Raw genomic sequence first — 18,130 nt, forward strand, 5'->3', positions numbered from 1 at the left:
CTATCTGTAATACCCTTAAATGCAAACTCCACTTTCTTTCTTGTACATTGAGGGACACAGGATTCATAGACAATTGGGTTATACTGCTGCCTACAGCAGGATTTGGACACAGGCAATCAAAAAAAAAAAAACAGTGACCAGCCTGCCTCAGTTTTTTTGCTAGTGTCCTGTGTGGATGGATGCTTTTTCTCTCCTTAAAAAAAGTTTACGGTTTTTCCTAGCCATTTTTTTCCTTTTTAAAGATTATTTTCTTTATAATCAGGACTTCTCTACACGCTGCTTGAGCTGGACACTTTCTGCAACTATTCTGATTTACATATCCTCAGCAAAAGCTTTTGAGGCCGTATCCAGACCCGGCTAGACTGGACAACTGCAGAGCATGACTGGAATTGGCACATACCTTGGGCTCCACATTGTGGCACTTTCCAGACCTTTTTTTTTTACTGTGCTAGTTAGCTAGAAAGTGCTTTACAGGAACAGAACTGTTGCACTTTCTCTGGTGTGTGGGCAGAGCACCAGGAGCTAATTTGTTTGTTAGAACTTTTGTGCACCATTATTATCCCTATCTTCTGTTAGTTTTCTAAGGAAAGGGTTGGACACTGAGTAACTGAGTGCTGCATCACTGGGTGGTGTGTTGGGTATGCACTGGTTCCTGCCAGTCAACAAACCAGAGGTTGCAGCTTCCTGCCACAGCTTCACCAGCAGGTTTGTAGGTACTCAAAGTTTGTTCCTTGTACTTTGAGCTAAGTTTTCCCTGCTGTGCAACATGTTGGATCCCAAGCACAAGGGGAGCAGTCCTGTTGTACTGGGTCTTTCCAGGTTACAATCAAATAACAATTCCAGGGCAGCCTGCATTGCTCCCCCCCAATGTCCTGACACTGACTGCCTAGAATGCTATCCCCTGTTCGAATCCCTGCATTCTTCGGAGCCTTCCTTACCTTGGCCAGTTGTGACCCATTTCTCAGTTTTCACCTTGGAGGATGTCATAGCGGTTATACAGGATTTCATGGGCCATACTGCATGTTTGATTGCTGACTCTAACCACAGAGGCCATTAGCGTGCCTCAATGTCTTCCCCCTGCAGAATCATAATCTGACCTGTCTGCAGCCTCTGAGCCTTCAGCTATGCAAAAATCCTTGTCCTTTCAAAAATCCTTGTCAGATGATGTACTTGAGGAGTTGCAGGCAGCTGTCATAACTCCAAGGCTTAAAAGAGATCACTTCAGTATTTATTGATGCAGTGCATGTCAACTTACAAATGGAAGAGCAGGTTGTAGCTTCCACTAGTGCTGCTACCTGTCTAGTATAACTTTAGAGGCCATAAGACTACTAAAACTTTTCCAAAGCACTCCCTATTGCCAGATGCCCTGTACAGCGACTGGCAAACTCCTGATAAATTGTGCACACCTTCAACATTTTTTGCAGTTCTATACCCACTAGTGATTAGGCAGTGTCCTGTCTTAACCACTTGACCTCTGGAAGATTTTACCCCCTTTATGACCAGAGCACGTTTTGTTATTCGGCACTGCGTTACTTTAACTGGCAGTTGCGTGGTCATGCAATACTTTAAGCAAATTAAATTTTTATAATTTTTTCCTCACAAATGGAGTGTGATTTGTTCGCCATTGGGTTTTTTATTTTTTTGTGATATATATATATATATTTTGAAGAAAAAAAATTTTTTTTTACTTTCTGCTATAAAACATAACCTTTAAAAAAAAAAAAATCAGCCAAAATGTATTCGGCTACATGTCTTTGGTAAAAGAAAAAATTCCAGTAAGTGTACTGTATAATATTTGGTTTGTGTGAAAGTTATAGTGTCTGGTATAAATATTGGAATTTTGGTTTATTTTTTTGTATATACTACTAATGGCGGCGATCAGCGTCTTTTATAGTGGGACTTTTAGTGTGGTGGGCAGTTTGACACTAGTTGACGCTGGCTGGTGGGTACACTAACTGACACTGACATAAATAGTGACATGAATACAGTGATCAGTGCTAATAATATACACTGTCATTGTGCTAATGACACTGGCTGGGAAGGGGTTAAAATCAAGGGGTTAAATGTGTGCCTAACAATGTTTACTGTGTGTGTGTGTGTTATGTGCTGCTTTTACTAAGCAATCCTGCTGTTTTTTTTTGCATGCTTTGCAGGGAATAAAAAAAAAAACAGCAAAATCTCCTGTCAGTGTTCAGAGCTCTGTGTTGTAAACAACCCTCCCTGAAGGATGGAGCCGATCAGCGGGTGTCGGCGATCAATCATTGGCCGGCACCTGCTGATTGCCTTGTATTTTTACAAATCACAGTACAGCCGGGGTGGCGTGCACGCACCCCCCTACCCGGAAGCGCTAATCACAAATCACATAGGTGATCCAGCGCAGAGCAGTTGCCCTGCTGCAGTATATCGTGTGGGGCAGTCAGCAAATGGTTAATAAAGCAATGACAATTCCTGTAGAGCATGTTCCAGTGTTTAGGGATCCAGTTGATTAATGTGTGGAAATTCTTTTCAGGACCTTATTTTCTCTGGCAGGCCCTGCATTGCAGCGTTCTATGGTTTTGATGCTAGTCTGTTAAACATTAGGACAAAGTACTGGACTCATAAGAATGGATCCAGCTTTCCTCAACATTAATTTCCCGTTTGCACCTCTTGCCAGCAGCCCTGAAATACTGTGTAGACATATTAGTGGATGCCTCCTTTCTTGTTTTACTGTGTCTCCTATAAGTGAACATGCAGAGAACTGGCTAAATAGGTGGCTTGAGGAGCAGGAATGAAAAACAAAACATAGCATTTACTGCACATGCCCTTCAAAGGGCATCATCTCTTTGGAACTGCATTGGACACCTTCACTAAGGGTAATTACCTACCCCAGCAGAGGAGTCCTAGGCTTCATGCTGGAAAGTTGATATTGAAAAAGGAACTTGTGGGAGATGAAGAATCTTCCACAATAGAAAGGATCAACTAAGTGCACCCACGAGGCAGACTTCAAACATATATTTTGAAAAAACTTTATTAGGCACTTATGCCGATATAGAAAAGTGGATATACATGTGACGAGATGTGGCACAGCAATGTACAATAAAAGAAATTAAAAACAAACAGTAGTAATGGACCACCATCAACCTGGATAGCTGCAAAGAGCTGGTGGAAATATACAACAGAACCAGTAATGGCTGAAAAAGGTTAATTATTGCACTGTCCCAGAATGCCGGTGATCAGTGGCTGAATTGCACAAATGGTGCAGAAGAATCCAACAGGGTCTCAAATGGCAAAAGACATCATAATATGATTGAACCACAGTTAGATGCCCCAATTGGGGAGAGACTGGTGTTGGAGTACACCTTGTATTATGGCAAATGAGTTGAGTGGCAAAGATGGGGAGCAAAGAGGTCAGCATGCAGTTCAATAGCAGGTTCCAATCAAAGCCATAAATGGTGTATACAGATGAAAGGTAAGAAGTAAATCTTCTAGTTTACCAGGAAGGTGTCATCAATGCAGACCGTAGCGTGGATCCAGGGATGTCTGTAGCTCTTTGTAACTGCAACCGTACATGCCGGTATTGGCGTTGCTCGTGTGGTGCTCTCCTTCCGCACAATCTCTCCGTACTTCCTTGTTAGGCGTTCAGGTCCATCGGACACGGCCTGACGTCACGTCTGGCATGAAGGATCGGAGGCAGCGGAACAAGGAGGAAGCCGCCGTTCACTTGTCAAGACGTTACAGCGGTAGCAGGTCCATAAACTGTGGGCATAGACGCAAACGCTGACGTGTTTCACTGGCAAGACGCCAGTTTCTTCAGAGCTAAGGGTGGGAGGGATACTGTTCAGTATTTATAGTGACGGATTAGTCCTCTGATTAAGTGCAGGTGCAATGGCCCATCCTGGCCGGACATATGCACTCATTTCTCCACATGATGTCAGCACTTAAAACAGAAGGAATTCATTGTATTATACACACCCACCAGCGTCAAGCTTCCCTTTCCATGAAATATATACAGGGTAAATATCCATATACTGCCCCATGGAAAGTTGGGCTATTGAGCCAGACATAAACAGTATACTGTTCTCATGATCAAATAAAAAAAAAATATATATATTTATATATATATATATATATATATATATATATATATATATATATATATATATATATATATATGTGTGTGTACACAATAAAATGTATACAGGTGGTGAAGACTTTTAAAGCAAAAAGGGGAAATTGCAGGTGGTAATATGTGTTTCCCCCAAAGGTTCAAAACAATTCTTCCCATAACCTATTAGTCCTCTCTCAGTGTATCCGTTCAAGGCCCTCCCAAAACTTTTTTTTGACTCATATAATTTAAATAATACATACAAAGGACCTCGTATACATTAAGTTAATGATCTAACCCCGTCTATCATAGAAGTTAGAGATCAGTGTCCAGTGCCACTGCATTCTGTGTTTGTCTGGCCAAGTGTTTAAGATAGGTCAGAGCAAAGACGGAAGAGAGAGTCAATCAATATACTAAAAGGAGGAAGGAGGGACATAGTAATAGTATCAAGATTTTTTGTAAATACAGGGGTGTTCGAGATGTACTTGGCCAATGACCTATGGCCAGGATGGTTGGATAGATAAGATGAGTGTGGGGGGGTAGGTCAATAAAAGAGCCTACCTCGCCTCCTTTTACTCCCTCTGTGGAGGGTATAGAGAAATCACAGGTAGCTATGGTACGAAGAAGGGTTGCAAACTGAACTCAACATTTAGTCCCCGGGGTACAAGTGACCCCATCTTGTAGATCCAGAGTTTCTCCTTCTGTAACAAGATGGTGTCAAAGTCCCCCCTTCTGGCTGATAACTTTAGGGCATAAATGCCTCTTACCCATAGCCCATCGGGATCAGAATTATGATATTCTAAAAAATGTAGTGGTATGGTTTTGTTGTCCCCTTTTTAACGAATATCAGCTAAATGCTCAGCAATCCTGACCTTCAACTGTCGTTTTGTTTTTCCGATGTAGGTTTTATTACATGGTTTTATTCCGTGTAATAAAACCTACATCCTTCATGCCGGACATGACGTCAGGCTGTGTCCGACGGACCTGAGCGCCTAACAAGGAAGTACGGAGAGAGAGTGCGGAAGGAGAGCACCACACGAGGAACGCCAATACCGGCATGTTCGGTTGCAGTTACACAGAGGTACAGACATCCCTGGAACCACGCTACGGTCTGCATTGATGACACCTTCCTGGTAAAGTAGAAGATTTATTTCTTACCTTTCATCTGTATACACCATTTATGGCTTTGATTGGAACCTGCTATTGAACTGCATGCTGACCTCTTTTCTCCCCCATCTTTGCCACTCAACTCATTTGCCATAATACAAGGTGTACTCCAACACCAGTCTCTCCCCAATTGGGGCATCTAACTGTGGTTCAATCATATTATGATGTCTTTTGCCATTTGAGACCCTGTTGGATTCTTCTGCACCATTTGTGCAATTCAGCCATTGATTACTGGCATTTTGGGACAGTGCAACACTTACTTTTTCAGCCATTAGAGGTTCTATATTTGCACAAATCAGCCACTGATCACCGGCATTCTGGGACAGTGCAATAATTAACCTTTTTCAGCCATTACTGGTTCTGTTGTATATTTCCACCAGCTCTTTGCAGCTATCCAGGTTGATGGTGGTCCATTACTACTGTTTGTTTTTAATTTATTTTATTGTACATTGCTGTGCCACATCTCGTCACATGTATATCCACTTTTCTATATCGGCATAAGTGCCTAATAAAGTTTTTTCAAAATATATGTTTGAAGTCTGCCTCGTGGGTGCCCTTAGTTGATCCTTTCTATTGTGGAAGATTCTTCATCTCCCACAAGTTCCTTTTTCAATGTTATTGTGCTTGATCAACAGCCACCTTACGGGGGACTCAATTTTCTAGTGTATTTTTCCACTCATCTAACCACTTAAGGCCATTTATGGGAACATATTCTAGGTTTTTTCATTCATGCTGGAAAGATTTACTCTCCTTTCTGAGGTTAAGAAGAGTTATTTCATTACCCCCAGTTTAATTGCAATCCCTGAGCTAACTTCCCTAATCCTGCAGACAAGTCTTATTCAGCATGAAGGGAAACCCCCACTTTATGCAGTGGGATTATGTCTGTTCGCCTTTGGGGAAACCTGGACATTTCAGACACCTGTGTACAGGAGGTGGTAACTAAGGGTTAAGCCCCGTACACACGTACCGATCGTCGGCCGAACGATCGGCCGTCTTTTGTCCAGGGCTGTCGTGTCTGTTAAAAACTGCAAAAGACTGCACACGAATTTTGTCGGCCAACAACAGCCGACTGCAGAAGTGATGTCATGTGATGGTTAACTTTCCTTGTCTTTTTCCTTTTCTGAGCATGCCCAGTCTTGCAAATCTGCTGTCTGTCGGCCGAAATCTGTACTGACTGACGCACAATCGGCCGTTCTGTTGTCGGCGTACAAAAATTTTAATGCCTGCAGGACAGATTCTGTTCGGCCGAAAATGCGCTGTCGGCTGTCGGAAGCATCATACTAACAAGCCTACAATCGGCCGATCGGTCGGCGGCCGAATATTTGCGGCCGACAATCGGTACGTGTGTACGGGGCTTTAGGGTTCTGCTCCCTGATCATGTCTTCTAATCTTTCTGTGTTATTGCAAAGAATAGCAGACCTCCATGTGGCCCTAGCAGATTTTCTGGATCAAGGTATTGTCCCAGTTTCTGTGGCAGAAAGGTTTTATATGTTTTATTTCAACCTTTTTACAGTTCCCAAACCAAAAGGGGGCACCTGCCCCATCTTGGATCAAAAAGGCCCTAAAAATTCTCACCTGAAGCCAAAATTCCTCATGGAATCAACCAGGCTTGTCATAACCTCTCTGCATTAGGTAGACATTCCGGCCTCTGTAGACATGGACGTGTGCTTGCATATCCCTATTTATCCAACAAACCATCACTTCTTTTTTTTACCATGGATCTCCAGCACGTACAGTTCATTGCTCTACCAATCAGCTTGTTTTCCACACCCCCCACGTGTTCACCAAGGTTCTGGCCCCTATGCTTATCTTGGTAAGATCCCAGGACACAGGGCCATGGATAAGGGGGCACCATCGGTCCTCCTGTATGGGGCTCAGGCCTGCAGGGGGGCCCAGGCAGCTGGGTGAATCAGATGTTGGCAGGAAGTGTGATCAACATGGTGGGGTGGAGCAATTACTGTAACTGATCACCTGTATGGCTCTCTGCAGCACCCGAAAGCTAACTTCTTCTCATCTCCCTCCTGCCAGCTTTCAGCTGCAGAGAGAGCCATACAGGAGATCAATTCCAATAATTGTGCAACAATCACCCTCCCTATGCACCATACGTTTACCCCTGCTGCCCAGGCCTGCCTGTGTGCCCCCTACCCCCACAGTGCTGCCAGCTTCCTTTCTCTCCTTCCACTGGCAGCTACAAGTACACAATAGGATCCTTCGGGATGGAGAGTGGGGAAAGGGTCCAGTAAATATGTCACATTTACCTGCCCCTTCCTTTCCTGAATGAACACAATGAATGATGTATACTAATTACTCACTGTGTTCATTCATAACTGAAGCATAGTAAAATGTGTATATTTGGGGGGTCGAGGGGCCTGTCAGGCTGGCTGTATGGGACCCGGTGGTTTCTAACAGCAGCCCTGCCAAGACATCCTCTTTGTGGGATATCTGGTGCTTGAGTCTAACAGTTCTATTCAGGAATAAAGCAGCAGTGAAGATGTGGGATGCCCCAACATTATTTTAGCCCAGAGTTCAGCTTTAAGCACAGAGTTCCGTGAATTCAACTGACAGTATAGTAAACCAAGATCAGTATTATCTTTCTATACTATAAAAAAAATAGCAAAGTATAGTTTCAGCCTAATGCTAATGTTCCTGTTATTTGCAACTGTTTTGACTAACATCTGTGTTTATGTCTAGCTCTAGCTCACCCTTGGCATGTTTACTGGCTCTTACACCAAACATTTGCGCATTCTTTAACAGTTTAAAAGACAATTATATAAAATTCCAAAAATGATTCAGGTCACACAACATGCAAGGTAAGAGGGTACGATTGTGTTGTATGATACACAGGGAAATAGAGCAAAGCATGTGGGCTGTGGTGAGTGACAATCATACAAGCATCTGTACAAGATCCGAGTAATGTGTTAACATCATAATGTTGCTGGAGCGTAATTTTTTTAATTTTATATGATATTATTATTTTCACATAAGCAAACATCCTCCATATGTGAGGTCTATTCAGTGCCATATCACATTGCTTTGTGACTCTTGCAACTAGTTGGCCATAGTGGTATACTGTCACCCGCCCGTATTTCTGAAGCCCTAATAAAATTTGTGTAATGATTCCTAAAACTAAATACAACATTGCATTTTGAATTATTGATTAAAAAAATGGGCACACATTTTTTTGCTTTTTTTAATCAAAGTGTATTTTCAGTGAATACTCCTTAAAATCGTAATTGTGATTTTCACCTGTAAGTGATTTTTGGCTTGAATTTGGCATTCTTGTTTCATATTTTGTTTATTGTATCTCATTTACAGATTTGTAAATGCTCTACTATCAGTATATCAGGGAGCATAAATAATATCCTTGCTTAACGACTGTGGATATGAGCTTGTTTGACCCTGTAGGCAGCCTGCTGTTTCTCAGACAGGTTAGACCAGATCCACAAACTTGTTCTAAGAGAGGAGCAGTGAAGCACAGTCATTGTGCAGAATTACTAAGCAGGAGACAGGTGAACATTTATAAGAAATGAACTAATAGGGATACCCTCTGTACATATATTTCTTTACAATGTATACACTCAGATTTTTAAAGCGTTAAAATGAGCCCTTTAAATATTCTGCAGTCTTTAGACTATTTTTGTTGAGGCAAAAATTTCTCTTTCACATTTTAATGTATACATAGCTAGAATTTTGCAAGCTTTGCTGCAGATTTTTTTGTTTTTATTGCTAGAGCTTTTTCCAAACGAACTGCTTCTTAGGATCTATCTTTATTAGAACTGTGTGATCGGTATTCTTGTTGTAATAGGAAAAGGAACACTACTGGCACCCTTTAGAGACTGCAGGGTAATTAGTATCTTACTGAAAACTGAACTCCTATTGCTGAAGATGACTGTAATTGTACTTTAGGCTTTCTGCAGGTTCTGTGCAAAATGTGATCCAATAAATGACCCAGAACCAGGTTAGTTGAGCTAGTCTTGGCATTGAACAGTGGAAAACATTAGGTGCTCTTAGAGCATGCCACAGTGCAGATACAGGTAGGGTGTTGAGGCACCAACATTGCAGTGGAGGAAACCTTTAAGAACCAAGTCAGTGAAGTTGTCATTTGTATACAAAATAAGTTGTTGGTACCAGAGCTATTTTTTGTTACTCTGGTATGCCATTTACAGGCAGTAGTTGTAAACTTTCCCTACTTCTGAAGGAGTTTTCACAGAAACCTAGTAACCATGGTTCTCTTTGGATTCAATACAGTTTTCCCACCTACACATATGCATTTATCCCAGGAATAAGGGGAACATTTGTCCTGCACCTCCGAGCATAGAGAATCACATGATTTACAGGTTTAACTCTTGCAGTGTTTGTGGCTGGAATCCATGTCTCATTCATTGTCACAAATATAGCTAAGTAATTTGTACAATCTGCTTGGTTTTTGGAGGACACGACTCGTGCTTTAATCAGTTGTTAAAATCAACACATTGCAGGCAGTTTTGCAAGCTGGTGAGCTTGGTCTTTTAACATGAAAATGCTTTTTAAAATACTGTATTTGTGACACATTAAAAATGACAGTGATATTAGAAGAAGCAGCATTTTATGACTTAACTGATGATCACTGGGTGCAAATATATCACCATGTACACAAAGGCTCCATAAATGTCTCAACCTGAGAAAATAAATATACAATCATGTCCTGTTGGTACTGTACTCCTTCTCTCCTGCATAAGTTTGATGCCTCTGTTTCGGATCAATGCTGGAGATGCCATCAAGCCATCTGGCACTCTTCTACATATTTGATGGGAATGTCCACTCATCCAACCCTTTTGTGGAAGGAGGCACACAAACAGATCCACAAAATTATTACAAGCGCCTTAGACTTTACACCCGCACAATACCATACTTCAAATCTTTAGCCATGATGTTAGTCAACGCAGCTTAAATGTGTATACCCAAGCTTTGGGGTACTTCTATGGTCCCCACCCTGTCAGACTGGTAGAAATGTATAAACAAAATTGCTGAGATGGAAGAGCTCATCTCTGTTTTGCAGGACTCCCCCTCCGACTTCACCTCCACTTGAGCTTACTGGTTTCACTTCCGGTCCTCTGACAAATACCTTAGCACGATGGGTCTCCTTATGACAAGCCAGACCTAAAAATCCTATTTCACTTTACCCCCTTAGAAAGCTCTAGTTCTTCCTGTCCATACCTCTAACTTTATCAGGCAAAAGATAACGCTCGCAACTATATCTTATCACTGAACTCTAGACCAGAGGTATTATTACAATGTAAGCTCTGCTTCCACATGTATGTATATACAATCAGTATGTGTATATATACTTTCACACATATGTACTATTAGTACTATTATTTTCATCCTTCTAATATATAGTGTTTTTTTTCTCTCATTCCTCTCACCCTTTCTTCCTACCCTCTCCAAGAGGCTGTATCCCCCTCCCACTCTACAACCACCTCCCCTAATTCTATGGCTCTTTCACCCACAATTCCCACTCACATCCACGACCACATTACTTAAACCTACTAACAGAGCTTATGTCGGTCACAAACGCTCACAATCTAGCTGATTCCCCGGTAACAAGATTAACTTTCGTTCTGCCGAACAGTAACACCCAATTCTCGGGCAAAAGCTTCACTATGCAAAAAGCCATAGCCAAAGAAAAACTATTAAAGACTACATGTCATACTGTGTCTACTGATGCCTGGTTACTTATCTCTTTGTAATATGTTGCTCATTTTTGAAACAATGATGTTGTACTCTTGTTTAATCTATTTCTTTGATCAGGTTTCCATTACAACTCATCTCATTGTTAACTGCCAACATGTCATATAACTGGACCATCTAAATCTTGTTACTGTGATCCTGTTATCATCGCTTACCTCCTATTTTTGTCAAGAAAAGTTGTTTGGAAAAAAAAAGAAGTAGCAGCATTGGTAGAAGTAGCAGCAAAAGTACCAAGAGTAGTAACAGCAGTAAGAGTTTTAGGAATCGATTCACTAAGAGTTTAATAATTTCAAGTCAGTTGTGAAAGTTCAATTCACTAAGAATTTACCGTTAAATTCTGAATGCAGTATTTGACCAATTTAGCAGTAATACATTTTTTAATGCAGTAATTTACTGCATTGAGCTGATTGCATAGGAGCAAACCCGGATTTGTAATAAACGTTGACAAATAGCTGGTTGCTAAGCAGGAGGGCAGGAAGCCAGGTGCAGCCTCCCTAACAACCGATGACACATGAGCTGTCAGCGGGCTTCCCGGCTATCAGCTGATTGAAAAAAAAAAGCTAACAATGAAAAAGTATGCAAAAAAACAGCGTTCCCTCCCCCAGTCCATACCAGGCCCTAAGGGTCTGGTATGGATTTTAGGGAGAATCCCACGCCAAATAAAAAAATGGCAAAAATTCTTTATACCAGACCCTTACCCTTATCTGCATCCTGGCAGGTTAGAAAGGGGGGGACGAGCAAGCAACCCCCCCCCCCCGCCCCCTGAATGGGGACAAGAGCCTCATCTCCACATCGGTGGCCAGTAATTGTGGGGGCTTATAGGAATCTGGAAGCCCCCTTTCACAAGGGGCCCCAAGATCCTGCCCCCCCCATGTGAATAAGTATGGGGTACACCTACCTATTCACCAAAAAAGTAAGAAAAACCCAGACAGTTTTTGACAGATTCTTTATATATATATATATATATATATATATATATATATATATAAAAACAGTGTCCCCCGATGTAAACCTTTCATCAATTACACCGCACTGCTGAAACCCGAAAAAACAACCAAAAAAAAAGAGCCCCGCTCCCGAGCACGGCTAGCTGATAACGTCACCAGGTGGCCCTGCCCTTACCTATAGTATAAGAACTGTCAGACGGCGAAGGAGGCAGTCAGCGAACAGTTGTGCTCGGGAGCGGAGCTCTTTTTTTCCAGGTTCCGGTGGTGCGCGGGCGTCGTGATTGACAATGGATTTACATGTTTTTTAATTTTTATTTTTTAATAAAGGATTTGTCAAAAGCTGTCTCTGGGTTTTTCTTACTTTTTTGGTGAATGAGCAGGGGTACAATGTACCCCATACTTATTCACATTGAGATTGGGATCTGGGGGCTACCAGATTCCAATAAGCCGCCTGCCCGCAGACCCCCATAACCATCGGCCATAGTTTTGGGGATGAGGCCCTTGTCCCCATCAATGTGGGGGACAAGGTGCTTTGGGGTAGGGAGGCAGAGCCCCCCCCCCCTGCCCAAAACCCCCACTTTCCTGACCTGCTGGGCTGCATGCACAGATAGGGGTCTGGTATGGATTTTTTTTTTTTTTACTTTGGCATGGGGTTTCCTTTAAAATCCATACTTTTTAACTGTCAGCTCTTTTTTTACAATCAGCTGTTAGCAGGGAAGCCTGCTGACAGCTGATGAGTCATCGGTTGTTAAAGACGCGGCTGCTGGCTTTTTCTGACCCCCTGGCTTTTTTTTGACAAATATTACATGTAATACTGCCAGCTAAACCCTGGTGGTAATTATCGCATGCTTTTTAATGCTCTGGTCTGTTTGTGAATTGGACTTAAGAGCTTTTTAGGTGGTATTTACCGACACATTTCTTCCCGGTAAATACCGCATAATCATTATTTTATTTGTGAATTGGACTTAGTTTACTGCATGCGTTAATTTATGGAAATGAGTAACATGATACCCTTACCGCATGCAGTGAACATTAGTGAATGAACCCCTTAGTAATAGTAGCAGTAGTAGTAGAATTAGCAGCAGAAGCACTAATACTATTACCAGCAGGAATAGTAGTAGTAGATGCAGGATTAGTAATAGTAGTAGTAGTAGTAGTAGTAGATGCAGGATTAGTAATATTACTAGCAGCTAGTAGTACCTGCAGAAACAGTAGTAGTAGTAACATTTGCAGCAAAACATCTGGTTTTACATAAATGATGTTGCGTCCATTTATTCAAAGTCAGTAGTCATGTCCAGTTTTTTAACAGTCAGTGTGGATTATGATTAGTGGCGATATAAGGATAGTACATATTTTCATGATGCCTTGAAGTTCATGAGGCCATTTCATGTAATATGTTCTCTGTTTCCCCCTACAGGCTGTACTTGGGAAATCCCATGGATCCTCCTGATATACTAGGTCTGGATCAAGGAACTCCTAGACCAACTCAACTTCCAGGGAGGGCAAAAAGTGAGTAGCCTAAATCTTTGTGAGCATCTACTTTCTATCCCAGATTGCTCATAGTATCTCTGCAGTTTTCTTTATGAAACATCCATGACAGTTGCTGAATTAAATGTATTTTCTACATTTTACTAGAATGCAAGAAATAGCTTTTCTTTTTAGTGTACAGGGAAAATTATGATGCACAGATGGTTAAAATTATACTTACAATGGTAAAATGCTTTCTTGTCCTTTGAGGGACATAGGAAGTCTGTTGCAACTCCAAGGAGGATTTGGACATTGGCAAACACAAAATCTCTGTAGGCCAGCCCAGGATAACACCCCTTCTACCCAGCATGTCTAAGAGGATGGACTATTTTTCTCCAGCTCTGCTGAGGAAAAGTCTAACTTTGTTTTTATTTGTAAGCTTTTGTGCTCAATTTTAATTTTAATCCTTTCATCACATTGACTTCTATTATGATTCCTTGCTACACAGCTGATTGAGCTGGTTTCTCCATGGCAACTATCTGGACTGATCTTTCCTTTTGCATTTGCTTCTGAATCGAGTACAAACAAGGCTTGCTAAGCTTCATTCTCAGACAGTCTACAGGATGGGAAGCAAGTAACCTGCTAAGCCCTCAGAAAATGTTACAGCATAAAGGTGTACCACCACTTTTTCAAGTAGGGGATGGTTGCTTTCCCTTGGAGTGGTGTCCTTGAGTAGCTTGCCCTTAAAGCATTCAGTTGCAGAGAGTGCCCCTTCATATGTAAACACTGTTTCCTTGCCTCTGACACACTTTATCAGCTCTACTCCTCTATGCCATCTCACAGATTACCAGGCCATTCCCTACCCCCTGTAGGTCTCCTCAACCCAAAGCCCCTTGTTCTTGTTCCTGTGTCATCTCAACCTCTGGAGCTGTGTGCTATTTTAGGCACCACCCACTCTCTGATTTGCTTCTGCTGGGGCATGTAAGGTCATCAGTGAATCTTTTACCCCTCCGTGTTCTTCCTCCCTTTCTTTAGAGGGATTCCCTGACCTGCCAGGTCATCTGGGTCCAACTTTGGCTGTTCTTCATCCTAACAGGGATATAAATCCTCAAATAAATCCTCAGCTTTGTCACACCTGATAATTCTCAGATAACACCCTGGGAAGAGAATAGTTACGGGGGGCCCTATTAAACAACAACTTTCTGAAGGGCATAATGCCTGTAAAATCCATCCAGATCTAACTTTGTCTGGGTTTTGCTTAGGAACCTGTTTGTCACCTGTAGGCAGTGCATGTCAGCTTAGTTCCTTTCTTGAAGGGTCCACAAAACATTTTTTCCTGGCCCCTCTTTATTAGACAGGGAGTCAGACTTCTTTCCTCCCTTGCAGGAGCCTTAGGTATTAAGGGACCTTTCTCTTAGAGGCATGTTCTTTTCTCCCATTTCTTCTTAGTCTACCTAAGCCCCTTCCCTGTTTTTGCAAATGTAAATCTGGTATAGACCAAGGTGTCTGTCTCTGGGGACCAATTCGTTTCTGCAGGATCTTTTCAGCCTTCTCATCTGGTGTTTGCTACCAGCTTATCTCCCCATCTCCAGGGGGCCCCGTTCATTGGAAATTTATCTCTGGGGCTTCATTCTGTTGTCCAAGAACAGGGGGTTCCTGTTATATTGTGGGATTCTGCTCTGGGTAGGTCTCCTGGCTCAGACACTGTGGGATTCCATCTAGGTACTGCTGTGTTTTCTCCTACTAGAAGGAAGAGGAGTCCTTCCTACATCAGGAGAGGTAGCCTGGTTCTGGTAAACACATTACATTACAAGGGCAATCTCCTGAAAAGTGATTATTTTCATTAACTTCTTCTGGATTTTGGAGGCAGGGTTTTCACACCTAGGTGTATCTCAGATTCTGTGTCGCAGGTGAAGATCATCAATGGAAGCCCCTGTGTCTTCCTAGGCAGTCTGTGGGTTGAACAAATTAGTCTCCTGCTGTGTAGGTATGCTCTGTCAGGAATAGGGAATGCCCTGAGGACTCTGTGGGACCTGTCCACCACGGGCTAGGCCCCTCTCCTTTGTTAGGTCTACTTTTTGACACTGTTCTCTGGTCTAGATTAATTTAGGCAAATTTTCTTCACTGTCTTGACAAGACTACTGTCCTTCGTGCAATGGATCCTACTGCTTTGTTGGATGTGGGGAGTCGAAAGCATTCTTGGCACTGTTACTCTTGACTACAAAAATAGGCAGGGTACATTTTTATCAATTTTTGACTTAGAGCTCACTGTAAATGTGTCTTTTGTTTAACTGGTGAGCTTATCTTCAGCATCATCAGGGTTGTAACCCATCTCGCCAGTTTGTGTTTAGGTTATAGCCTTCCTTTCTTGCCTACTCTTATTGGGGTGTTTCCTCTGTACCTACCCTTTCGGGTATGCTGACTTCATGGGATTGAACTCTGGATTCTTTTCTGGACTCAGAAGTCATCTTCATATCACTGGCAGGTTGTGGTCCTTGTCAATCCAGTGTTCTTCCCTGGCAGGGAGATTGTCTGACATTGTCTGCAGGTACCATTGAAATTGACAGGACCCACCTCTCTGTGTTTATAATGTTTATGACTATGGTACTGCTTGCTACAAACTGAGGCATGTTTGGCAGTTTTACTAGAGGTAGTATAACTTGACAGTATCTTACTATCTGTGTCCATCAATGGCCTCCAAGAAAGTGATTTTATGGCTAGTACAAAAATCTTATTAGCACTTGTAGAGTGATATGTGAATATCAATTTTTTCTTTTTTTTTTTTTAAACTGTACACTGATGCATAATATATATGATATTCTTCTTCATAGGGCCTATTTACAGTTGTTTGCTTTTCTGCAACCATTGTATTGTAGCAAAAGAGCACTGAATACCAATTTATTCCTCTCACAGTTATCAGTTGTTCTTCCAGCCCTCTTGAAAGAACACCTTTCATATAATGAATATATGGTTAAAAAATATGCCTAATGTTATAGAAAGAAAGCAGTTATTGTAACTGTTGCTGTAATTACGCCACGCAGAGAGCATTGCGTTCCAAGTTGATAGCTGGAACTGCCATCTGCTAGCTATATGGAAGTTATTCAGACCTTGCTGAAAGCACTGTAAGAATCTTCTGTATGGTCTGTAATTTATTATGCACAGTGAAGTGATGATTTACAAATTTGCATTTGCATGTCATGAGTACCATAGTAACATTAAAAAAGAAGGCTATACATTGATGGATTTCAGAGCACATTCTGTCCATGTTCTAGTCACCTAATACTAAGAGACCTGTAATGTGCAAGTTTCTATATTTTATTTGATGAACATCAGTGGTATGTGGGCTGAAAAACACACTCAAGTGAGCTGTTAATGCATCATCATTGCAACCTGGGCAGCCCCCAGACTTTGCCCTGTTGTAAATCTAAAATATCGAATTAGGTTGGAAAAAATAGGACAAACTATAAACAGTTTAACTCCACTGCACAATGTTTTATGATATGTCTCTGGCTTGGAGAAAAAGGTCAGCATTTAATTGGCATAAAGGGGTTTATTTGCTAAAGTTGGAGAGTGCAAAATCAGACTCACTTTGCATAGAATCAATCAGCTTTCAGGTTTTACTGCCAAAGCTTAATTGAATTAACTGAGGTTAGAAGCTGATTGGTTTTTATGCAGAAATGAGCCTGATTTTCTCTCTCCAGTTTTAGTAAATAAACCCCAAATTGTCAAAAAGAAAATAGTACCTTAAAGTGAAGCTAACCTGGCCTAAAAAACAAGGTAACAATGCTAAAGTGCCCACAGCTTGCGATCTCTGGGTTAGCTTTCAAAACCATCCCGTCTATTTCTAGCCTTTTAAATCCTAGGCCAAGACTGTCCTCCACATCTCACTGAGTTGAGATTTAGCCTTGACCTCTTCTTCTCGATTGCCAAATGCCAGAATTTCAGTGGGAGGCTGTGGCATTTGATATTTGAATGACAAGACTGGGACTTCACACTAGGAGAGGAAGGGTTTTAATTTCCACATGGACAGGAAGTAGATTTCCCATGTGCAGCCTGTTCCTAGGATTCAGTGGGATCCACAGAGAAACTGGCATGGATAGTGGTGTGCTCTTCACTTAGTTCTGTCCAAAGTTACATTGTAATTTTTGGGACTCGTGGAGTGCATCAGAACTAGATCAGAGTAAGTGACAATGATGCCTGCAGGCAGCAGATGTACTTTCTAACAGAATATAAGGCTTCTGTACTATGTTTTTTTTCTAAGGCTTGTGTAATATGCTTTTCCTAAGTACATGTACACTTTAAAAATTCAGCCTTTATAGTTATGTATTGCTTCTATTAATGGGAAAATGTCCTACATAAGTAGTTACAGGACATGAAATGTGATCTATTCAGGCAATGTACAAGCATACATTCCATGCTTCCTAATTTGGATTAGACAGTCTCTATGCTGATCTCCAAAAGGGCTTACACAGAGCAGGTGTAACATTTCTAAAGTGTGGGTAGATAGTTACAGAGCTTGATGTTCTCCTGGCCTGGGATTTATATTAGTTTTGGGTGCATGTGTATAACTACGTTGTACAACCTCATGATTCCATATCAGAGATTTTTCTTAACTATATTGTACAATGTGGTTAATTTACTAACACTAAAGAGTGCAAAATCTGCTACAGCTCTGCATAGCGACCAACCAGCTTCCAGTTTTTTTTGTCAAGGCTTAATTGAAGTTAGAATTAGT

General features: G+C 41.6%; 1 protein-coding gene across 6 annotated transcripts in view; it reads left to right on the top strand.

The window, feature by feature from the left end:
* Nucleotides 1–18,130, top strand: part of TNK2 (tyrosine kinase non receptor 2) — a 362,744-nt gene that overhangs the window by 304,019 nt on the left and 40,595 nt on the right. For all 6 annotated transcript variants that reach the window (XM_082252264.1, XM_082252263.1, XM_082252262.1 and 3 more), the window contains one exon: nucleotides 13,346–13,437. In XM_082252264.1, the coding sequence (XP_082108390.1) occupies nucleotides 13,346–13,437 (92 nt within the window). The remainder of the gene's footprint in view (nucleotides 1–13,345; nucleotides 13,438–18,130) is intronic.

The sequence above is a fragment of the Pelophylax lessonae genome, assembly GCF_965119305.1.
Source record: "Pelophylax lessonae genome assembly, chromosome: 3".
Taxonomy (NCBI): Eukaryota; Metazoa; Chordata; class Amphibia; order Anura; family Ranidae; genus Pelophylax; species Pelophylax lessonae.